The sequence below is a fragment of the Diceros bicornis genome, chromosome 7 (genome assembly GCF_020826845.1).
Source record: "Diceros bicornis minor isolate mBicDic1 chromosome 7, mDicBic1.mat.cur, whole genome shotgun sequence".
NCBI classification, from domain to species: Eukaryota; Metazoa; Chordata; class Mammalia; order Perissodactyla; family Rhinocerotidae; genus Diceros; species Diceros bicornis.
In genome coordinates this window covers 63,063,850-63,088,252 of record NC_080746.1, presented here as the reverse complement: position 1 = coordinate 63,088,252, position 24,403 = coordinate 63,063,850, and the positions used below count along the sequence as shown (strand labels likewise).

Here is a 24,403-nt window from a genome sequence, read left to right as displayed (position 1 = left end):
CTTCAAGCAACAAGTTTATTGTGCACCAAGAGACTTGGAAGTGTGGCACTGCTCCTTGGGGACCAGGGTCTTCCAATCTTGCAAGAACAATGTTAGTGTATGCTCTCTGGTGGGACCAGGGACCCTCCCAGGCGTCCAAGTCATTTAGATCAGTGGTTTATCCTTGGCCCAGAGGTGACACACACTGTCACAATACTCAGTGATAAAAGTCCCTACTGCATCAATAAGTCAGTTTTTAAGCTCTCTTGCTGTGGCAAGACCTTTCAGTCAGTGTGGATGCAGCATTTCAGAACAGAAAATTATTTTCACTTGTCATGATATCCGGTTCCTACTCTTGGAAATCTTGAAATTGAGCAACAATTTTGTCCTTTCTTTTTTGACTTCTTTCTTTTTTTTTGTGAAGAAGATCCACCCTGAGCTAACATCTATGCCAATCCTCCTCTTTTTGCTGAGGAAGACCAGCCTTGAGCTAACGTCTATTGCCAATACTCCTTTTTTTCCCTTTTTCTCCCCAAAGCCCCAGTAGATAGTTGCATGTCATAGTTGCACATCCTTCTAGTTGCTGTATGTGGGATGCCGTCTCACCACGGCTGGACAAGTGGTGTGTCGGTGCGTGCCCGGATCCGAACCGAGGCCGCCAGTAGCGGAGTGCACGCACTTAACCACTAAGCCACGGGGCCAGCCCCCTGTGCTTTCTTACCAGAGTACTGGATAACTTTCTGATCTTCTCCACTTGATCTAGATTAACACTCACCTCACAGCAACTCAACTCTGAGCAATTCTTGGTAGGTGAGCTACTGCCAGTCCAGATTAATTTTAATGAAATCATTTTCTTGAAGAGATGGGTTCTAAATCCTCAAGTACTAGTTCCTTCATGTTAAATGGTAATGCTCCCATGAAGAAAAATGGATGGGATTTTGGCACTGGTCCTATACACATCCCATTTTGACACTCCAGAGACACTGGTGGCTTGGACAGAATAGAAGAGAACAGTGAGTGACTGTGACTCACTGATGGCTGAAAAACAGGACCTGGTTTTGTGATTTCTGGTTTTCTGAATATGGCAGAAGGGGAGACACATCCCACTTCTGAACCAGTGCCAAAGAGGTGTGGTCTCATGGAAAGCCTCCTAGCAGGGAGGTTCCCCAGTGGGGAGCAATGGTGGTGAGCCATCCACAGGGGGTAATTCAGGAGGTGTGGGGAGGCCCCCATTCTACAGCTGGGGTGAATCTACTGCTTTGGAGGTATTGATAAAAGGGAAGGCTGGTTTGGCCAAATAGTTGGGAACAAAGGGCTGTTCTGACTCACTCAGCTAGAGGAGGATTTTGTCATAATCATCATTATCTTCCACTCCAATAGTCTTCCTGAATTCTCTCCTAGATGTTAATTGGACTGGCATTTCTCCTTTTGTGGTAAGAATCTCTTTGTCAACTTCTGATTTTATCAAGTAAGAGACCACTTGGCCATGATGGTATTTACATGCTTAGTGAATATAGGTCCAGCTGTTAACTTCATTTTGGGAGTAGACATTCACCCCCCTCTCCATTACTGTCTGCACTTCTTGAAGGTCCCCCAAAGTCGAGGCCACCCACCTCTCTCCTGCTACTCCCGGCCTGCAGATCCAAACCTCCTTCAGTCCTGCAAATCTTGACTCAAATTTTGTACAGTCACATAGCCTGCCCTAATTTATAATGCATACTTCTCTAAGAACAGTTTGTGTCTTTGCTATCCTAGATAATTCTATTCTTCATCCTAAGTTTGAAAATGTTTTTTTTTTTAAGAGAGAACAAGTGCATAAGGTAATAAAATCAGTGCTATACCAGGTGTTCTACCATAAGGAAAAGGACTGAAGACCAAAAGACCATCTCTCATAAGGATAACTGAGCCTAGACATGACCTTCTCTATAGGACACATCATGAAAACTCAGTGCTGTCCCCAGCAGGTTTTTGGAAGCTGAAAATTGAGACGTCAGTAGAACCAATTATCATTTTATTGAACAAAATCACCAAAACAAAACTGTTCCTTGAATTATTGAAAAAGCTTACATTATCTCAGTAAAAATAACAACCATTTATTCCTACATATAAGGCTCTTAGAAAAGTGTATTACAGTCAATGAAATTTAGTTTCTCAAAATGATCCTAAGAATTAGTTACAATCTATAGCATTAATATTTATTTTAAGAGATGGTTAGTAACTTATTCAAGAGATGGTAAATAACTTATTCAAGGCTACACAGTTTATAAATGAAGAGACTAGATATGACTTCAGAAACTCTGAGAACCAAAAATCTACTTTTGGAAAGATTTTATTTATGCATATCCCACTTTTACTCTGTGATAAATATGAGGTGCCACTGCTAAAGCAACACACTCTCAAGGATTCCTATTTAGGGATAGATCCCTATGCTCTGTCCCAGATTACATGGATAGGGCTGACAAGTTTCGTTATAATGTACAGAACAATTAAACAGCTGCTTTACATTGAGTGACACAGTTTTGCGAAAGGATCTAAGAATTAAGTACAGTTTTAAATCTCAAATTGCATTTTAGGAAAAAGAAACAAGAATTTAGTCATCATTACACATCTTGTAAAAGAAGAGAGAGGATAGGAAGTCAAACACTCTGTACACAAAATCTTCGCTCTGAGTACATACACGGCTTATGTTTTCCTTCTTTGACTTTCTTTTGACCCTGGTGTGTCCTGGGCAGCAAACAAACATACACTCAAAAACTCCTTAGCTGTTTCTAGTGGGTGGGGGGTGATTATGGGCTGACCTAGATAATGTGGATGGTGGCAGACAGGCTTTGCAATATCTCTTCAGATTAATGATAAAGGAAAATGTGGAGAAATGGGAGGGCAAACATGTTATGTCAATACTGCTCTGTCTTTAGGAGGGCGACAATGTCTTTCTTTGAGAATACTAAAAAGGGTAAATGGTAAATAAGCATCTCTCCTGACTTGAACCAGATGCACTGCACATCCCAAAGATGATTAAAAATTCTAAAGCAAACAAGGTTTACAGCAAGGAAAAGATGATGTGAATGGTGCAGATGAGCTCAGGTATAGAGATGAAAACCAGGAAAAGGGGCACCAAAAGAAGCAGGTGAGAAAAAAAGTAGGTTCAAGAGCTTGGTGGGCACAGAGTCATGGGAGCTGGACAGTTCCAAGGATTGATATATGGATAAGCAGTCTGAGAAAAGTGACATTTAGAGAACTTGTAGATGAGTGACCCGTGGTTGGTGACATTGAAAAATGAGACAGTGCCTCCTTCGTAGTCTAGGAAAACCCCAACACGACGGGGAGGAACAGCCATGGAGAGAGTCAAGACCTTGGGATCAGAGGTGGAAGAGTCCTCAAAGGCCTTGTACTCGGATTCATTCTGTAACGCTATAACCCAGTAGCCATATTGAGGTCTGTATCTGGAGTATACATTTGAATGATTTAAATTTGGGTCAAAAGTAAATCCAGAACTCTTTTTTCTATTAAAGCACCTTTTGCTACTGCATACCCCCAGGATCCAAGCAATCTTCCCAGACACTTCTACTTCCCAATAATATTTGCCTGACGAGAAACATTGGCAGCCCAAGACAGAAAAAGCAGAAAAATCACATGGATATACATTCCTAAACGTAAAAGGGTGCAAAATTTTCACTTGTCTCTGATCCGCAGATATGACAATATTTGAAATAGCGTTGACTGGATTCAGCATCACATCCACTGTAGGAAAAATTACAGGGTCAGTAAGGGATATAGGATAGTTGTGTCTTGTGTGACATTGTGGGGAGGAATATTCAGAGTTGACTGGGAGGAACATGTGTTGATGGGTCAGAGATGAGTAGGACACTTAAGAACTGTTGTATGTATGCATGTTTGGGGAAGAACACATGAACCTAACGTCATGGGACCTAATAGTAACTACAGCTTCTGAAGAGGGATTAGAACATGGAGATTTGAAGACCCTGTAACTTCTTCTTACCCCAGTAGCATTGGACCTCTGTCAGCTCTGAAATGACAAAAGTTGCAATGATGTTGTTAGAAGCAAAGGAGTAAACACAGATACCTATCTTCTCTCCAGACTGAGGACTGGAAGGGGGAGGGGAGCCCTGTGAGACTATGAACTGGTGAATGAGAGGACAAAGCAGACACCTGGCTGTTCCCCCTTAGATCTGATCATCTTCACACAGAATCTCTCTCTCTTTGTCAGGCCTACCTCTTCTCTTTTACTCTCACCTAGAAACAATGTCCACTCCCCCATTTTGCCCTGATACTACAAGAATCCCACACTCACACCCTTCCCCTGGCTCTCCTCACCTTTAAATACTTGCAGCATCCCGCTCAGATCTGGAACTCGGAATGCATTTTTCTGTTTCTTGGAAACCATTTTTGGCTTTTTCAAGGTCCAGGTCTCACTCCTAGAGAAGACAAAAATTGATCATCCCACACTACTGACCTTGTGTCTCTCCAAGATCATGGAGATACACTTGAATCTTCTTCACTGAGGAACTTGAAGAGGAGAAAAGGGAGAGCCCTGACACTGCAACTAGAAGAAATATGCTCATGTCTACCATGCCATTTACTCTCTGTGTGATCTTGGGAAGGTCTTCACCCCAAAGAAACCCATGTTACGTCTTCTAAAATGGAAAAATTAACCCCAGACACTCTACCTGTTAAAAATATAAAAATGATATAAAAATAGATGAAATAATGGTGTCTTTAAAAGGTATTTGATGCCTCTAAAAGAAGTATTTGATACATGGATAAGTCACTGCCTTCTCAGGGGTTCCACAAGGGGAGGCCAGAGATGTGAGATCCCAGGCAGATGGTCAGTAGAGAGAGTCTCCTAAACATGGCTACAGAGGGGTTTAGGTTATCCAGTGTTGGGTTCCCGTGTTGAAAGTCTGAAGAGTCTCCAAAGCCTGTTATCCCAGGACAGATGCCCAGAAATTAACATTTGAGGGCACATTCTTTGGGGAAATGTTACAAACATTTGGAAAAGAAGAAGTTATGATGACCACATTAATAGTGGTCTGAATTTCATGTGTTTGGGAAGACCTTGGTACTGGCAGGTGGGTAGTCAGCTTTAGACACAGGAAAACCATTTTTCCTACGAGATGCTGAAGTGTATAAACAAGAACGGATTAATTATTGACACCAGGACCAAAGCCACTATTCCCACAGACTTGAGTCTATTTTTTTTGGAAATCCAAAGAAAACCACCTTCAAAGACCCTGTTTTTTCCATTCTCAGGAAGAAAAGTAAATATAAAGGAGCTGTTCTTGTGGCAAATTCGGGGGCCTGGAAGATAAAGTGGACAGGTTCCTCCCTGAGATAAGATACACAACTAAAAAATATGGAAACAAGAGCTGAGGCAGACTGAGGTTTGGCTAAAATGAGTGAAGTCATGGAGTTCTGATACGGCAACCCCTCATTTCTAATGCCTCTGTTGGCCTTAATTCTGTGACCTCCCACCACCCAAATTCCCTACCATTGACAACTTTCATCTATCATCATCAATTTGGAACAATATCATACCCAAATTTCCCAGCTCTGTGATTTTTTTAAAAATTTTGATTGATCTCACAATAATACTCATGGCTACAATTCTGTCTTCACACAAAAATAGACCATACCTGGTCTCACACACATACCTTCTTATGAGGTTAATCACATCCTAGGAGAAGAGAGAAAACATGCGTCAAGGATAGAATTGCAAGATTTACAAAATACAAATGGCTACTGAAATTTTAATTTTGGATAAATAAGAAATACGTTTTAGTATAAGCATGACCTCTACAATATATAAGATATTCTTCTACTAAAAAATGATGTGTCATTTATCTGAAATTCAAATTTAAGTACACATCCCATATTTTTCCTGGAAACCCTTCAAGGAGTGAGAAGCTCTCCTACCTTACAAAGTTTTAAGCAACTTCCCCCTCACACCACTAGCACCCTTTGACTTGATTTGAATAAATCGATGGTCAGAATATGGGGGAAAAAATGTAGAGATAAGACACAGACCACCCATCCTTGAGGACTCATGTGAGGATGTTAGGAAGATGCTTCAATTATGTGGAGATGGGATATATTTAAAAGGAAGAGAAGTGGCCTACTACTGTTTCAACTACATTTATGAGAAAACTTCACTAATTCATTATGCTTTTATTTATTCTAGAGACAAATACAGGTAAAATCTACTATTTGCCAGACATCATTCCAGGCTCTGGGGAATCAAAGACGAATAATTCATAATAGTGCTCAGGAAGTATACATTCTTTTGCTGCAGGTACAAGCAAACAAGCACTTCTAAGTAGATGTTTCTCTGGTCTCCCTTTACTCACTCTATATATGTCCTGCACACTGCCTATGGGTGATCTCATCAATTTTTAAGTATGAAATAAGCCACAGGAACCAGCACCTAAGAAGGTCTAAAATGTAACATATTATTTCCCAACTATTTATAGGCCAGTTGTCTAGAAGGTTACTAATATCCCCTGGGTCACTGTCTTAGTAACTATAGTATCTTACTCTGAATTCCAACATTGAATCAAGCAGTCTAATCCATATCCCCAACTTCTTTTAGCCATCTTCTCTTCCCAATCATAACCATTATATCCTTTATTTTTTTGAACAGAAATCTGCCAATATATTTGGTTTTTCCATCTCCAGCCTAACCCCTTTTACACCAAAGACTTGGCTACCACTTGACTCTACATCCTCAGAAAAAGTTTTATTTTCTGTAATAGGCTATTTTGCTGTTATTGTATATGACAAAAACCCAACTAAAACTGACTTAAATTTAAAAGGAAAAAGAAGAAATACAGGGGGCAGGTATAACTTCAGTCACAGCTATGTTTTTAAGTGAAAATATTGTCATCAGAGTCTGTTCTTTCCTCTCAGAACTTTATTTTCTACCTGCTATGTTGACTTTCTTTTCAGACTCTATAAGACATCAATTTGAATGTCTTGGTTTAAATGATAACCCTGATATATTACCTCGCAGAAAAAAAGAATTTCTCTTTCTAGTCATGACAGTAAAATTCTAAGGTATACAAATCATTGACCTGAATTGGATCAATGATTAAATCATTAAAATAATTACTGCATCATTGGTAAACATATAGGAATCAGATATGCTGATTTACCTAGAATTGAGAGACATATACATTCCTGATACTATTGATTTTATCAACCTTAACCAGTTACATGGACTGAGGGTTGAGACGGTTTTCCAAAGGGTAATCCAAGAGGTTGTTAACATAAAAAACAGATATTTGAATTGAGCTTGGACAGACAAAGTCCCATGCAGTCCATCGCTTACTTCCTCACTCTATTTACCAAACTATTTTTTTTAAATGGTTAAATATATTATAAAGTTTACAGTGACTTTAAAAATGTATGACATACGTCATATATAATTTATAACTTAAAATCAATTAAAGATCTAAAACTATAAAATTGTTAGTAGGAAACATAGGGTAAACTCTTCATGATATTGGATTTGGTAATAATTTCTTGGATACAAAACAAAAAAGGACAGGCGATAAAAGAAAAATAGATAAATTGGACCTCATCAAATGTAAAAACGTGTGTTCATCAAAGGACTCTCTGAAGAGAGTGAAGAGACAATGCACAGAAAGGGAGAAAATACTTGCAAATCATATATCTGATAAGGTATTAATATACAGACTATACAAAGAACTCCTACAACTCAACAACAAAAAACAAACAACCCAATTCAAAGAATGGGGAAAGGATTTGAATAGATATTTCACCAAAAAGATATATAAATGTCCAATAAACATAAGAAAAGATGCTCAGCATTCTTGGGGAATGCTGGGAATGTAGGGAAATGTAAATCAAAACCACAATGAGTACCACTTTACACTCTTTAGGATGGCAAAAAAACTCATGAAAAGTAATGTGTTTCTGAGGATATACAGAAACCGGCACCCTTGTACATTGCCGCTATAAATGTAAAATGATGTGGCCACTATGGAAAATGGTTTGGTGGCTCCTCAAAAAGCTAAACAGTTACCATTATGATCCACCAATTCCACACCAAGGTACATACCAAAAGGAATTGAAAGCAGGGACTCAAACAGATACTTTTATGCCACTGTTCATTGCAGCATTATTCACAACAGCCTAAAGGTAGAAACAGCCCGTGTCCATCAACAGATGAATAGATAAGTAAAATGTGGTGTATACACAAAATGAAATATTATTCAGCCATAAAAAGGAATGAAGTTCTGATACATGCTACAGCATAGATGAAGCTTAAAAAACATTATGTTAAATGAAATAGGCCAGACACAAAAGGAGCAGTATAGTGTGATTCCACTTATACATGTACCTTAGAATAGGCAAATTCATATAGGCAGAAAGTAGATTTGAGGTTATTCAGAACTGGGGTCAGGGAAAATGGGGAATTATTGCTTAATTGTTACAGAGTTCCTGTTTGGGTTGATGAAAGAATTTTAGAAATAAGTGGTGGTGAGTCTTGCACAACACTGTAAGTGTAATTAATGTTTCTGAACTGTACACTTTAAAATGGTTAAAGTGACAAATTTTATGTTATATGTTTTACCACAATTGTTTTACATTTAATAATGCAATATACCAAACACCATTGAATTTTATGCTTTAAATGAATGAATTGTATGATATGTGAATTATGTCTCAATAAAGCTGCTAAAAGAAATGGATGCGAGCCCTTTTCTAGGGTAGAAGATCTAAACTGTCATCTACTACTCAAATCTACTTTTAAGCTCAGCATTTCTGTCATTTTCATCCTTATCAGTCTAAAGTAGATCTCACGGTTTAGCAAGAAATGTATATATGATAAAATGATCCATTCTAAACCTTGCCAAAATATAGTCCAGATACAGAGAAACTGTCATCTGAACTGCTGATTGGCAAAGCTGTGGAGGGTAAAGACCACAAGCCTTTCACACATTATAACAATTTGAAGAAGAATAGCCAAAACTCAGAAAGTTTCTTGATTGGCCCACACAGCTACCCCAGATCTATTCTTATCAGCAGTGGTGAGTGGTCCCACCCAAGAGGAAAATCGTAGAGAATGTCCATTACATGGCTATAGCTTTCCGATATGTACGGACATACAGGTTGCATATTCAAGTCTGTATATTGCCTCAGGAACGGAACAATCACAAGCATCATTTCCCACGATTGTGATTGACTTTCCCAACTACTTCCTTAAAATGATATGTGATTTTGCTTTATTTATGGTCAATTGTATGACCTAGTAACGAAAACTAGAGATCTCTTCTAGTCCTACAGATTTATATCTAAGAGTTTAGTTTATTTGTTAGCATGTGGACATTATCCTTGAGTTAATTCAAAACAGGTTATCAGCTCCTTTCCCTAATCTGCATTCCAATGAATAGACATTAATAGTAATATTCTTGTGCCCTATCTCAGGTGGGAAATTTACACCTGACCTATGACTGCTGTCTCAGTCTCTGGCTCTTCATTAGTCCCAGTCATAAATCATGCTTTGCTTTCATCTTCTCTGACTTTGCCGGCAATAACTTTACCCGAGACTAGAAAAGCTGGACTTTGTTGCAAAAAGAATGAGCCTCTCTTAGCAACTTGAACTGAAATTCCTCAGTCCTATAGGTCATTACTAAAGGCTAAACAAAACAGCCACATACAAAGTCAACAGTCCCACTATATAAGAAGTGACTGTGTAAGAACCGCCTCACTTCCATCTTCCGTTTGTAGCCCAACAAATACAGAGAATCATTTACATATTACTCAGCATTCTGTTTATTTCAAAGGACTAAATACAAAATCAAACAGGCTTGATCAGAAAAAGATGGAAGTAGATTGTGCCAAAACACATAAATGAAATATGCAATAATCTATCTGGCTCCAGAAATAACTGGTCTGATGAACTCAAAGGATCACAGTTTTTTGCTGTTTCTGAGCTTATACTTTTTCTGAGTTAGTGTCATTCCCAGGTTTCACTTGTCATCCCTAGACAACTGAGTGTTACTTCTGGTTATCTAAGTTAGAATGGGAAAAACAACATATACATAAACATAAAATAGAGAATGATGAAAAGAATAAGAAAAGAAGAATTTATTAGATCAGATAAGAAGCAACTGAAAAAGAAAAGAAAAGAATCCAAAAGAGTCAACTCAAAAATTGAAGAAAATAAGTAAATGACTTTTGTGCTGAAAACTACAAAATACTGCTGATAAAGTTCAAAGAAAACCTAAATAAATGGAGAGATTTATTTGTTAAAATGACAATACTCCTCAAATTGTTCTTTAAATTCCATATAATGCCTATCAAAATCCCAGCAGGCTTTTTAATAAAATTTAACAAGATTTCTCATAATTTTCATGGACAATTCAAAGGACCTAGGGCAGAGTTTGTCAACTTTGGCACTACTGGCATTCTGGCCCAGGTAATTCTTTGTCATGGGTCTACCCTGTGCATTGTAGGAGAATTAGCAGCATTTCTGGCCTCTACCCACTAGATGGCAGTAGCACCCTCCAAATGTTCCCTGGGGCAGCGGTGGTTACAATTGTCCCCATAGAGAAGAACTAACTTGGAAGAGTTACTTTGAAATGTAATTGTTTCAAATTTTTTTCAAACAATTTTGGAAAAGAAGAACAAAGTTGGAAGACTAATGCTACCCAACTTCAAAATTTTCTATGAAGCCACAGTAATCAAAAGATCAGAGCATTAGTGCAAAAATATAGATCCATATCACAGATTGACAATCCAGAAATAAATCCCCATATTTAGAGCAAACTGATATTTAACAACGGTGCCAAAATAATTCAGTGGAGGAATAGAGAGTCTTTCCAACAAATGTTGAACTGAATTTGTTTATAGTTTAACAATTCAATAAATTGACTAAAAATCCTTAAATTGTACACTTAACAGGGGTGGATTTTATGGTATATAAATTATACCTCAAGAAATATTGTTTTTTTGTAAGGCAGGGGTAAAGATCCAGCAGATGAAAATTGATTACCGCAGTATTGGAACAAAAGTTAAGTAAAGAAATTCTTGTTCTGCTAACAAAGGAGAATGGCAAGAAGTGAAGCAGAGAAAATTTGAAATTTCCTGAATTTCCTGACGTACTTCATAGCTCAAGATCACAGTCACACTGCCAACACCACAGAAAAAAAGTTTAACATTCATACTAGGTACAATTCCTCCATCAAGTCTCTGTAGGTTTGCCCCCACATCCTTCCCCAGCCAACGAAAACACACAAACATACATGCACACACACACACTCATACACAGAAGCACACACACATAATCATACATGCACATTCCTCACTCAGATATGACAGAGTCTAGTCTTACATTTGTCACTCCTCAACAACAACAACAAAAATCAAACATAAACAAAGATTCCCGTAGTTTGCTAGTAACTAAGCTTAGCAAGGTGAGGCCTTACAAATGCTAGCTAATGGGAGCCTATAAAGAATCTTCTCCCCAAATTCTTACACTCCCTTTTAGAAATCAAAAACAATGGGAATTTCCCTTACCATTTGTACATTGAATTATTCCCATGATCCTTGAAATGAATGACAGAGAAGGGGCACTGAGGGGCCAAAGGAACATTTTAATGTCACCAGGAGGAAGAAAGCACAGGGACCCAGAAGAGAAGAAATGTTAAGCCTCTGTGTTTTCCGCTGAATCTCACATGTAGGAGCTCCATTCTAAATCTTACCTTCAGTGTATCTATTGATGATCCCCACATCTGATGCTCGAGATCTGAGATAAGCTCTCTCATGTACTGACTCTGCTGGACCAGCTGGTCTTTTGCTGCTACCAAGTTCTCCAGCACATTCACCTCGTCTTCCTCTAGCTTTTGTAGCTCCTTCTGTTCCAGACTGTCCAGGATGCATCTCATTTCATTAAACCCTTTCAGAATCCTCTGTCTCTCAGTCTGCATATGGTTCTTTAGGAATGAACAGAGAAAGAGGTTGTCAGTCTGTCTGGATGAGGGCCTAATTTGTGTGGGCCTGGGAGCCAAGATAAGAACCATTTTCCTCTGGGAGTTCTCAAAGGGATAGGGCATGAAATCAGTGAGCAATTCCTGGGAAAGCACTTTTCCTGCTATTCTCACTTGAGCTCCTCCCAAAGCAATATATTCAAGTTTACTCTATCAAGGCCCACCCTGAGACACAATGTGGTACCTGGAGGAGGCTTGGATTGCAGACGCCTGTCCTGGATAATCATGCTACACTGTGTATTAAACCCCTCCACTCTTATTTCCTAAACACAGAACCCGGGGCCTATCTCAATGTGTTTTCTGGCAGTATCAGAGCCTCAAACTTGATGATGGAAAGGGGATAAGGGATTCATAAGTCGTTTTTTTCGTTGCTTCCCTCTATGCTTTTGCCTCCAACATGGATTCCCTTATGATATGTCTGCTCTCTAGCCACCAACATACAACAAGGAAGGAATGAATTGAGGACTAATCAAATGTCCTTCAGACTCCTTACTTCTGAGGTAACGAAGAGAAAGGAGCCTGCTTGTGATGGGATGATGGTGCTGCCCAATTTCCTGTCTCAGAACTCCCTCGGGAAAAATCTGTTCCTGCCTTCCAAGTAGCTCTCTCTTCTCTGATGTCAGCTTCCAGCTCCGCAGCTTTCTGCTGCTCCTTCCTCAGCTTCTTCAGAGCTTCCTGGAGCTTCTCCTGTGAGAAAGGAACCATCAGAATCAAGCTATGAGCTTTCTCATCCTCTGGGTAAATGAGGATGAAATCAGGCTTATCTCAGAAGAGACTGAAGTTTACAGAAAGGAAACTGGCAAGTAGAATCTAGGATGTAGACTAAAATCTGGGAGTGGGGGGGATGTATTCTTTAACCCTGGGAGATGCAAGTTATGATCCTTTCATCAAGAATAGCCTGTATCTCTCTTTCCCTAGAAGAAGAACTGATCCTGGAACAAGGAAAGTCCTTTTCTCTCTTTGACACTTTCCCACATCCAACCAACCATGTTCCCAAAAAACCCTTCTGCTCAGAGGAAAGTCAGAACTTATCTTGGGAAGCAATTCTCCACTCATCCAGCTTCTCTTTGCTAAGAGTTTGTAGTCTTGGCTTATTCTGAAGCAAATGAACAAATGCACAGAAATGTCCTTCAAGCCTCAGAGCTGAGCAAAGGGTATGGAAAGATTGCAGGGCTCAGTTCTAGGATGACAAGGGTAATAACGTAGGACAAAAAAAGCAAAAATTTCACTTTAGATACCATTTCTGCCCTATCTTCCTCCACTCTGGCGCCTACCTGGATTTTCTTGACCACCTCCTCCATGCAGAATATTTGGTGACCCTGGTGCTCCCGAGACACCACACAAAGCCTGCAAATGGCCTGCTCCTCGTCCTTACAGAACATATGGAGTTTTTCTCCATGGTGCTCACAGAATTCTCTCTTCTGCCGCTTGCGTGGGTTCGTGTTGATCTCCCTGACTCTCTCCACTATGGTGGCCAGGTGCCGATTAGGCTGGAGGGTCCCAGGCTGGTATCTGCTCTGGCACACAGGACAGCTGCATTCCCCTCCTGCGTGGATCACTGACTCCTTGTTCTTTGCAGTGATGCAGGCTTTGCAGAAGCTGTGGTCACACTCCAGGCTCAGGGGTTCTGTCAGGAGCTCCAGGCAGATGGGGCAGGTCACATCCTTCTGTAGATTTACCTGTGCTTGTAAATCCATTGCAATGTTCCCCTCGCTTCTTCCTGTCCTGAGTCCTGAGGCTCTTCTTGCTCACAGTCTCCTGCAGGGCTGGGAATGTTGAAGGGGGCGGGATAAGACAGGCAGGAATAGAAAGGATGTTGATTGTACAGAGATTTAGAACGGGACAAACATTAATATTCAACAAAGAAAGGAAGAGAGAGAGACAAGAGAAATAGGTCAGTGACAGAATGAAGAGGACTTTTTGTCATAATTTCAAACACTTTACTTTTAGTTTATGTTGCATGACAAATTTTACCCCATTAGGGCAATGATTGCTAGTTTCTCTTCTACTGGAGAGAAGGACAAATTGAGGTCCTTCCTACCAAGAACCTTGTATAACACATCATTTGTCCCCCTTTTCTTCCTCAGCCCAAAACTCATGCTCCATGTTAGATACACTGAACCCTGGGCCTTTGCACTTGCTCTTCTCTCGGCATGGAATGATCCTACCCCTGATATTTGCGTGACTCACTTTTTAAAAACACTTTTATTGAGTTACATTTACATCAAGTGCATTTGTTTGAAGAGTATAGTACAAAAATTTCTAGTCAATTTATGGAACTGTATAACTATCATCACAATCCCATTTTAGAACAATTCCATCACTTGAAAACAAACCGAATGCCATTGGCAATCACTCCCTGCTGAGTGAGCCTCAGGCAACCACTAATCTCTTTTGTGTTTATATAGATTTGCATTTTCACATCAATTCATAAAACAGAGTCATAATCCATTGACTTTTGAGTCTGAGTTCCTTCACTCGGCATACTGCTATTGAGGCGCATCTATCCTGCCTTTCTTTCCCAGGCCAAAAACACATCCTCAATGTTAAAAGCACAAAACCCACTTCTGACTCAGAGTGTGTGCACTTGCTTGTCTCTCTGTGTGGAAGGATTCTCCCTCTGATGTCAGCATGACTGGCTATTACATTTCGTTGAGTCTCCTCTTACACATTATCTTGACAGAAGGACCTGCTCTAACTTACCAAAGCAAAACTACTGATACTATCACTTGCTGTACATTTGCCATGTCTCTAATTTTTACTTTAGTATATCTAACATCTTTCTTTAAATGCCTACTTCTTCCTCCTAAGAAGTAATCCATGCATGGATCAGGCATGGTTTTGTTCACTGTGTATCCTCAGTACCTGGAACAGTGCTTCACACACAGGAACACAGTGTTTGATGAACATGTAAAGCTAGAAACTTCTCATCTCTCCATAGATGATTAGACCTTTCTCATCAGCTTCTCATTTTTTCTTTCCATCAATTAGCAGTTCTCCAATGGCTGAGAAATGTTTGCATCTTAACATACCTGTCCCACACAGAGCCTTCCCCTGCCCTCAAACTCATTCCCCAGAGACACCTACGGAACTGAAAGAAACATAATAGGGAAGTAATTTTCTCACTAACAATTTTATAATAGTTACAACTTAGAAATCACTTTGCCCTGCTTATTCCTTATATAAAAATCCTTGACAAATGAGAATACTCCCTTTCTTCAGATGTGTAAATAGAATCAAGTGACTTACAGATCATTCTGTTTACAGAGATAATTCCATTATAACAGGTAGAGTTGAGGTGAACATATCATCCTTGGGATCCTCCTTCAGAGTTCTCTCCACTACTGCACAGATTTTAACGAAGACAAAGAGAGGTAAAGTTTGCAAATAGTAGATTGATACGCAGTGCTATGGAGGTGTAGAAATGCAGAGATCAAGGCCAGCTAGGTGGTTCTGGGGAGTTCGGTATTTGTAGATGTTGGACTTTTATCTTGGCCTGGACATAATGCAAGGGTGTTGATAGGCACATAAAGGTGTATGTGTTTAGGGGGGAAAGAACAGGTTCATATACTCATAAGATCATACATTTGACAGAGACCTGGGAAACAAATTCTAATGAGTCATCTGTTAGTCTTGGGATCAAAGGGACCCTGTTTCAAACACACTGAGTGCTACTACAGATTGAATTGTGTTCTCCAAAAAGATGTTGAAGTCCTAACCCCATATATGTGTGAATGTAACTTTATTTGGAAATCATATCTTTGCAGATGATCAAGTTAAAATGAAGTCATTAGGGTGGGCCTAAATTCAACATGACTGTGTACTTATAAAGATGGAAAATTTGGACACAGACAGACATGCACACATGGAAAATCTATGTAAAGACAAAGGCAGAAATCAGGGTGATGCATCTACAAATCAAGGAATGCCAAAGATTTCCAGCTAACTATCAGAAGCTAGCAGAGAGACTTGGAACAGATCCTTCCCACACAACCTTCAGAAAGAACCAACCCTGCCAACACCTGTGATCTTGTATTTCTAGCCTCCAGAATCGTGAGAAAATAAATTTTATTTAACTCGTCCATTTGTGGTACATTTTTTATGGCATCCCTAGAAAATAACACCAGTACTTATTTTTCCTTTATTCATTCATTCTTTATTCTATCATTGAAGAAGCAATATACCATTGAAATTCTCCCCACCTAAGACAGACAGACAAACAGACAGATACATACAGAGATAAGACATATGCTCCCCTCTGGAGATGGAGCAATGTAGGAGTTTTTACAGTAAGGTAAGGACCAACTAGGTCCTGAGTTTCCTTATCTCACTATATCCTGATGGTCTGCACAGAGGCTTTCTGTATCTGTACAGTTTAGACAAGAAAAAGGAAAGTATCTCCACAATAAGGAGAATAAGTCCTATGAGGGGTTGAACCAACATTCTTGAAACTTCCCCTGTTCCCTGGATCAGGAATTGCCAATGGGAAAGTGGACTTGTCCTTGGCATCCAGAGACTTGAGGAAACTCAGAAACAGTGCAACTCCTCTCCATCCCTCTACGCTCAGAGCTCCCTCTTCAACCACCTCTTAGAGATCAGGGTTTAACTTGCCCCACATTAATTACCCTCTCCCCAAACACTCTAGCTCCCAGGTCAACTAGTTTCAAAGAAATCATTTGATAACAGAGGCCATCTTCATAAAGCTGCCCCTGGTCTCATCCCTTTTTCTCACTGTCAGTTCATCAGAATATACTCTATCTCTCACTTCAAATTAAAGAGTCTTTCACCCTGATTCCAAGAATAGTTTCCCCACTGGTCTCCCTGATACTGCCATTGCTCCCACAAAGTCTCTTTTCATCACTGTTCACACTAACAGCTAGAATGATTTTTAAAAGTATACATCAATCTTGTCACTACTCTGCTCAAATGCATGTCATTTAGCTTGAGTCCATCTTTTTCGTGGTCTAGTTAGGGGCACATAACACATCCCCTGCTATGGCCTCATCCCTCTCAGCCCACCTCCTACTCTTGTGGAACCCACACTGGCTGTTTTTATGCTCCTTAATCACTCTGGACAAAAATCCATCTTAAATTCATCATTTCCTTGAATATGCTGCTCAAAATCACCTGTCCATGCTAAGACTTAACCTGAAATTTATTTAAAATTTCAAAGCTCTTTCCCAGGGCACATAGATTCTGTCTCCATTACAGCCCTTTTGGTATATTATTGTTATTTCTTTGTTGTACATTTGTACCATAGTGAGTTTCATCTTTTAACACACTACATGACACTTTTACCCCTTGTTTTCTTTCTCCTGACTCAGAATATAATATTTCATAGGTACTTCATATTTATTTTATGTTCAGTAGATGTTAACACAATTTTTTTCACCATAGCTGTATGCTTTTGTTCTTGTGAATTTAAGCAGAAATATTAAAAATTAAAAAAAAATTCATTTCTTCCTGTTTATTGAGCTCTGTACTAGAACTGAGTAGACAATTAACATATACCATCTGTGAACCTTGTCCAAGTGTAAGGCACAGACTCATGACCTCTGAAAAGTGCAAGGAAATAAGACACACATGAAAACATATGTAACACAGAAATCAAGGAACAAAGTATTCACAGGTGAGATTAAGATGGGGTTCTTTGGAGAAATAACCAACTCCTTGTCTTTGTGCAAGGGAAAATTGAGTAAGGAGTTGAGGTAATAAGCAATGGAAAGGTGTGTCTAAGATGATGAGGAACAAGTTCTAAAGCAAGACCTCTCACCAGAAGGTCATGAGGCACTACTGAAGTAAGAGTAAACCCTTGCACTCAGCAGAGAACAAATTCCCTGTGCCTGGAACTCCAGAGATAAGTGACCACAGAGGAACTGCAGAGATAGGTAGCATCTGATAAGGCAGCCTCTCTCATTAGGCTGACCCAAGGGCTGGTAATTCATCAGGATGTTTGTGGATAGCTTCCTAGAAGCTACTAGGAACAGAGGAAAAGGATAATCTTCAATAAGGTCTTATCCCCGACGGAGCCCCTAAGATCTCTTCCCTCTATCATGAGTCCATATAAGGGCTCTTATGTCTGCTGGCTCTCACCAGGAGCTTGGGCTTTTATGAAGAGGGAAAACAGGACTCCATCCTCACAGCCTTTTCTGGAGAAAGGAGGAAGGAGTTCTCTGCCTCTGAAATAAAAGAGTATTCTGGCTCATCTTGTCAAGGTAGAAAGTCAAAACTACAGAATAGGAAGAAGGTGAAGGTAACAGTTTGGAGAAATAATGGTCCCTCCAAGAAACAAATGACATTCTTTGCCTTTTTAACCCTTCCTATTTTAAAGGTCACTCCTCTCCCAGACTCAATGCTCTCTTTCTCTGCCGCTTTAGCAGAAAACCTGTAAGCTGGCTCTTTTTGTTAATTCAGAGCAGCTTTAGAACCAATAAACTCACCCAAACACATTCATTCTATTCTCAAAGACTGCTGCCCTTTGCCCTCACAAGGTACCTTACACACCTTCAGGAGAAGTGGAGGAGTCTTGACTCCGTGGAGATCAGGTGCAGGTGTGGTCAAGATTCATTCATGAAGCCAGACTGATGCTTGTTCTAGAAGAGGAGTTTCCCCACAGGAGCTGGGTGAGAAATGAAAGTTAAGTTCTTAGAAGTAGAAATGAAACAAAGGAAACAGAACAGAAACTTAAAAACAATGGGAGGACACCAGAGGAGAGTCATGTTTCAGCATGTTCTAGGGCCTGCACCGATGAGTCACCCAATCTCTATATTCTTATTCCTCTCCCAGTTTACTCCAGCAAAATATTTGATAAGAATATGAATTACAATGATACATTCTACATCTTGCCCGAATACTCAGAATTTCAATTCAATCCTATAATTATTAGTTAAGCTTATCCAATAGTCAGATCTTAAGCAAGTCACTAGGGATAAAATATAATTCAAAAAGGCTCGGCACCTCACCTCTTGTATTGCAGAGTGTGATGGAAAAAGCAATCGCCTGCAAATTTGAGCTGGCACAGTGAGTATTAGTGGCTGTCATTGTGAATAGTAAAAATAAAATTTTTAAAATATCTTCAATGTGAGCCTATTTAGAAAATATTTTCACAATGTTATTGAATCTTAGAAGTCCACCAGTTAATTACCAGTTTCTGCTCCTTATCCAGGCAGGCCAGAAGAGGAAGGATTCTCAAGACTAATCATGGTAAAACTGTGTCATTTCCATGTTACTCAGCAACTAGGAGGAGGGTGAGAATATGGAGGTTAGTAGATGGTGCTGTTCCAGTATAATCTTTCACTGAGTAACACTCACACCTCCAAAATTTGCTGATTTTTCCCTGCTTCCTTTGGAAAACATTTGGTCCTCTCTATACCATAAACCAAAAGCAGAACATTTTATATTTCCTACACGTACTTTCATGCCACATTATCTATTGTGTTGTTGTTCTGACTACATGTTCCAGATGTTGCAGTTACAAGACGATGGATGCTCCATAACATGGATCCCTGACGGACGGAACTGAAGAACACATCATTCTTCACACATTAACTGATGTGAGACAGGTAGGGCACTGAGAAGTTGATGTTTTTCCAATTAAAGCACAGATATTTTGGTATTGTTTGTAATCTACAGAAAAGTAAGAAAATCTTGGCTTATAAACTCTTCCTGAATCACTTATATCTGTGAAGTAGTAACCGAAAATTATATAGACATAAATGCTGAGCCATATTGACAGTTTCAGTTTCTCGGCTATGAATAAAATTTGTTCTAATGATAAATAAACTCATGATGCCTTTCAAGTGCAGTGAAAGTCCTCCACATTTTGTATAAATTGCATTTTTCCTTTATCTTCTTTGTTATCACATAATACTGTCATTGAGTATCCCTCCTATTCTGGCCCTGTGCCCAACAACAGTAAGTTGTCTGAAGGCGGAAAGGGACCTTTTCTATGTTGTTCCTTCATGTCTCAGATCTACTACAAAGTGTTGTATATAGGGAGTGATATCTAAATAGAAAGGCATGCAGTAGCATAGCTATAGATATCATTTTAATTACATTGAACAAATTGATGATAATCACAGTTATATTCTATTGTTTTTGTGGCAGTCAACGTAATTGCTGTGATTCATAATGAAATTCTCGTATTTGTATTAACACATATGAACTCCCTTGACAAATTTTAATGAACAATTTTCCATTTCTTGTGTTTTGTTCCTAGGATTGACCCAGATACTTACCTCAATGCCGGATGTTTCCTCTATCTATACCACCACACTCTAACCGCATTACTTCCTGTACCCTGTGGTTTTTTCAGACTGTAAACAGTAAAAAATTGTGGGTTCAAAATGGAAGAACTTTCATGAGACTCCTCTCCAGCAAGAGATGTAGGGACTGGAGGGAAACACAGAGCGCTAAGGAGAATTTATTATTCCCTGGGCCTTCAGAACCTAACAAGCTAGAATGTGGACCATAACAAAGTGGCTACCTTTGTAAATAGACTTTGGGTGGGAAAAGGAGCATGGTTCCTTCCGGTTTCCTTTTGGCCCATGTTTTCTTGTCCCTGACAAGCTTTGATTTCCTCACTGGTTTCTCTCCACCTTAAATCTAATGTCTCAGAGGAAATTCCCAGGACATCAATGGCACTCTCCCTACCCTCCCATCCCCTCTTGGGCCTCTGATTCTCACCTACATTTTCCAGAGGAATTTTTTATAATCTCTTCTCAGACAAGATCAAAAACATCAGGTTTTCTATGTACCCATAATTTTTAAATTATAGGTTGATCCAAGGCTTTATAGCCCAAAGCTGCCCTATCTCAACCTACTCAAAAATAGATACCAAGTACTGGGTCTTGAGTTTTGCAAGATAGGGATCTCAGGGGCTAAGGAAGAGGGATCTAGAACAGCCAGCTTTTATACCCCCCACTGCCAAATAGATCTTTTTCTTTACATTCCAGAAGCACTTGGACCTCGTGTGAAGATCTCACAGAGAATGCATTAGTTCTCTTGGGCCCAGGACTTGAGGTCAGAACAGTGATTCAAAGGGAGAAAAGACTACAGGCACACTTTGCTTTATTGTGCTTCACAGATACTGTGTTCTATTACAAATTGAAGATTAGTGGCAACCCTGCATAAAGCAAGTTTATTGGCCCCATTTTTTCCAAAAGCATTTTCTTGCTTTGTGTCTCTGTGTCACGTTTTGGTAATTCTCACAATATTTCAAACTTTTTCATTATTATTATATTTGTTATGGTGATCTGTGATCAGTGATCTTTGATGTTACTATTGTAATTGATTGGGGTGCCATGAACTAAGCCCATATAAGGCAGTGAAATTAATCAATAACTGTTGTGTGTGTTCTGACTGCTCCATCAACCAGCCATTCCCTTGACTCTCTCCTTCTCCTCAGGCCTTCCTATTCCTTGATATACAACAATACTGAAATTTGACCAATTGATATCCCTAAAATGACCTCTAAGTGTTCAAGTGACAGGAAGAGAGGCACATCTCTCACTTTAAATCAAAAGCTATAAACAATTATGCTTAGTGAGGAAGGCATGTCAAAAGCTGAGATAGGCTGAAATCTAGGCCTATTGCACCAAACAACTAGTCAGGTTGTCAATGCGAAGGAAAAGTTCTTGGAGGAAATTAAAAGTACTACTCCAGTGAACATATGAATTCTAAGAAAGTGAAACAAACTTATTGCTGATGTGGAGAAAGTTTTAGTGGTCTGGATAGAAGATCAAACCAGCCACATTTCCTTAAGCCATAAGCCTAATCCAGAGTAAGGTCCTAACTCTCTCAATTCTATGAAGACTGAAAGAGGTGAGGAAGCTTCAGAAGAAATGTTTGAAGTTAGCAGAGGTTAATTCATGAGGTTGATGAATAGAAACTATCTCCATAACATAAATGTGCGAAGTGAAGCAGTAAGTGCTGATGTAGAAGCTGCAGCAGGTTATCCAGAAGACCTAGTTAAAATAATTAGTGAAGATGGCTACACTAAACAACCGATTTTCAAAGTAGGTAAAACAACTTTATATTGGAAAATGCCATCTAGGACTTTCATAGCAAGAGAGAAGTCAATGCATGGCTTCAAAGCTTCAAAGGACAGGCTGACTCTCTTGTTAGGAGGTAATGCAGCTAATAACTTCGAGTTGAGCCAATGCTGATTTCCCATTCTGAAAATCCTAGGTCCCTTAATAATTATGCTAAATCTACTCTGCCTATGCTCTATAAATGAACAACAAAGCCTGGATTACAGCATAGTTTCTTGAATACATTAAGCCCACTGTTGAGACCTACTCCTCAGAAAAAAACAAAAAAATTCCTTTCAAAATATTACAGCTTATTGACAATGCACCTGGTTACCCAAGAGCTCTGAGAGATGCACAACAAGATTAATGTTTTCATTTCTGCTAATACAATATCACTCTACAGCCCATGAGTCAAGAGGTCATTTCAACGTTCAAACCTTATTATTTAAGCTATACATTTTGTAAGTCTATAGCTGGCATAGATAAGATCCTCAGACAGATCTGGGCAAAGTAAATTGAAAATCTTCTGTAAAAGATTTACCATTCTAGATACCATTAAGAACATTCATGATTTATGGGACGAGGTCAAAATATCAACATTAACATGAGTTTGGGAGAAGTTGATTCCAATCCTCATGGATAACTCCGAGAGGCTCAAGACTTCAGTGGAGGAAGTAACTGCAGACGTGGTGGAAATAGCAGTATAACTTGAGTTAGAAGTGGAGCCTGAAGATGCAACGGAATTGCTGCAATCTCCTGATAAATGTTATTGGATGAGGAGCTGCTTCTTATGGATGAACAAAGAAAGTGGTTTCTTGAAATGGACTACACTCCAGGTGAAGATGCTTGGAGATTTTTGAAATGACAACAAAGGGTTTAGAATATTACATAAACTGAGTTGATAAAGCAGCAGCAAATTTTGAGAGGACTACACCAATGTTGAAAGAAGTTCTATTGGTGGGTAAAATGCTATCAAACAGCATCACATGCTACAGAGAAATCGTTCATGAAGGGAAGAGTCAATCGAGGTGACAAATTTCATTGTTGTCTCATTTTAAGAAATTGCCACAGCCACTCCGACCTTCAGCAATCACTACTCTGACCAGTCAGCAGCCATCAATATCAAGAAAAGACCCTCCATCAACAAAAAGATTAGGACTCACTATAGGCTCATATGATGTTGAGCATTTTTTAGCAATCAAGTATTTTTTAATTAAGGTATGTACATTGTTTTTTTAGACATAGTGCTATTGCACACTTAATAGACTAAAGTCTAGTGTGTAGGTAACTTTTATATGCACTGGGAAGCCAAAAAATTTGTGTGACTTGCTTTATTGTGATATTCACTTTATTGTGGTAGTCTGGGACTGAAACTGCAATATCTCTGAGGTATGCCTGTAAAAGGATGGCTATGAGATTTAAAGAAAGCATGATAAGGAAGAAGTATTGGAGAGAAGAGAGGGCCTTGGACAAGGGAGCTCATCTCCTTTGATCTACACAATCAATTCCCTAGCCCATGCTGTGCATGCCACATAAACACACTCACACACACTGAGCCATCCTCTCCCCTCCAGTTGTCAACATGATTTACAGATCAAAAATAGACTATACCAAATGTCACATATACTGTATAGCTCTGTATTAACCACCATATCATCCTCTTCTCCTTTGTGTACTGTGAGAACGAAAAGTGGGACAAACACTTTGAAAGAAATCTGGCAGTTTGTAATGACAAAAAATACACACTGACCCTAAAAACCAGTAAATCACCTTTCAGTATTTACTCAAGAGGAATGATCTGTTTGTATTTCTAGAGGGCTGGATATGGGGCCCCACCAAGCCCTGCATGAACAAACACTGCAGAAACCGCTCCCTTCCCATCTCACTGGGGAGGAAAACAGGGTTTTCTTCATTCCTGAGGACTGCCCTAGTCTGTCAGCTCACTGGAAAGAGGTAGGCTGACCAGGACAAAAGTTTGACCTGCAACATTGTTGAGAAATCCCACAAAGTACTCTTGACTCTTCCTGTATTGCTGTGAATAATAATTTTTTGAAGCTAGGCAATCCCAGGAAAAGATTTCCAATAAAATAGAATTACTGCAAAAATAGAAAAGGATATTAAATCAACTTTTAATTAGTATATTCAGTGAAATAGGCTATTATAAAATGAGACAAGGCAACTATGGACATTATAAGAAAAAATGTTTTACAATGCTAAAATATTTATTTTACAATTAGATAAAATTCTTTAAAATATCTTTAATTACTTAAGAAAGGTATTCTATTACTTAAAACAAAGCAAAGGTAATAAGTTTGAAAGTAAACTAATAAGTATTTTTAAATAATTTATTTCAAATCAAAG

The 24,403-nt window shown here is 39.2% G+C and overlaps 1 protein-coding gene and 1 pseudogene across 1 annotated transcript; both read right to left on the bottom strand.

Annotated features, from left to right (window-relative positions):
• Nucleotides 1-220: 220 nt before the first annotated feature.
• On the bottom strand, nt 221-1,865 carry LOC131409095 (ankyrin repeat domain-containing protein 40-like; annotated as a pseudogene).
• A 108-nt stretch (nt 1,866-1,973) lies between these two features.
• Nucleotides 1,974-18,640, bottom strand: LOC131408752 (E3 ubiquitin-protein ligase TRIM22-like). Its single transcript, XM_058545794.1, has 8 exons — nt 18,516-18,640; nt 13,286-13,777; nt 12,603-12,698; nt 11,727-11,957; nt 5,652-5,674; nt 4,315-4,415; nt 3,980-4,006; nt 1,974-3,720 (listed from the first exon to the last, which is right to left on the bottom strand). The coding sequence occupies exons 2-8, from the start codon at nt 13,706-13,708 to the stop codon at nt 3,125-3,127; spliced, it is 1,497 nt and encodes a 498-aa protein (XP_058401777.1). The 5' UTR covers nt 13,709-13,777; nt 18,516-18,640; the 3' UTR covers nt 1,974-3,124.
• Between the last annotated feature and the right edge of the window lie 5,763 nt (nt 18,641-24,403).

What these genes read in the sequence shown, in the direction of transcription:
- LOC131408752 (XM_058545794.1), bottom strand. Translation starts at nt 13,708, where the DNA reads ATGGATTTACAAGCACAGGTAAATCTACAGAAGGATGTGACCTGCCCC. An exon ending in AGGTGGTCAAGAAAATCCAG is followed by an intron (nt 12,699 to 13,285) that starts GTAGGCGCCAGA and finishes CCTTTCTCACAG; the next exon opens with GAGAAGCTCCAGGAAGCTCT. An exon ending in GATGCTGCAAGTATTTAAAG is followed by an intron (nt 4,007 to 4,314) that starts GTGAGGAGAGCC and finishes TTGTCATTTCAG; the next exon opens with AGCTGACAGAGGTCCAATGC.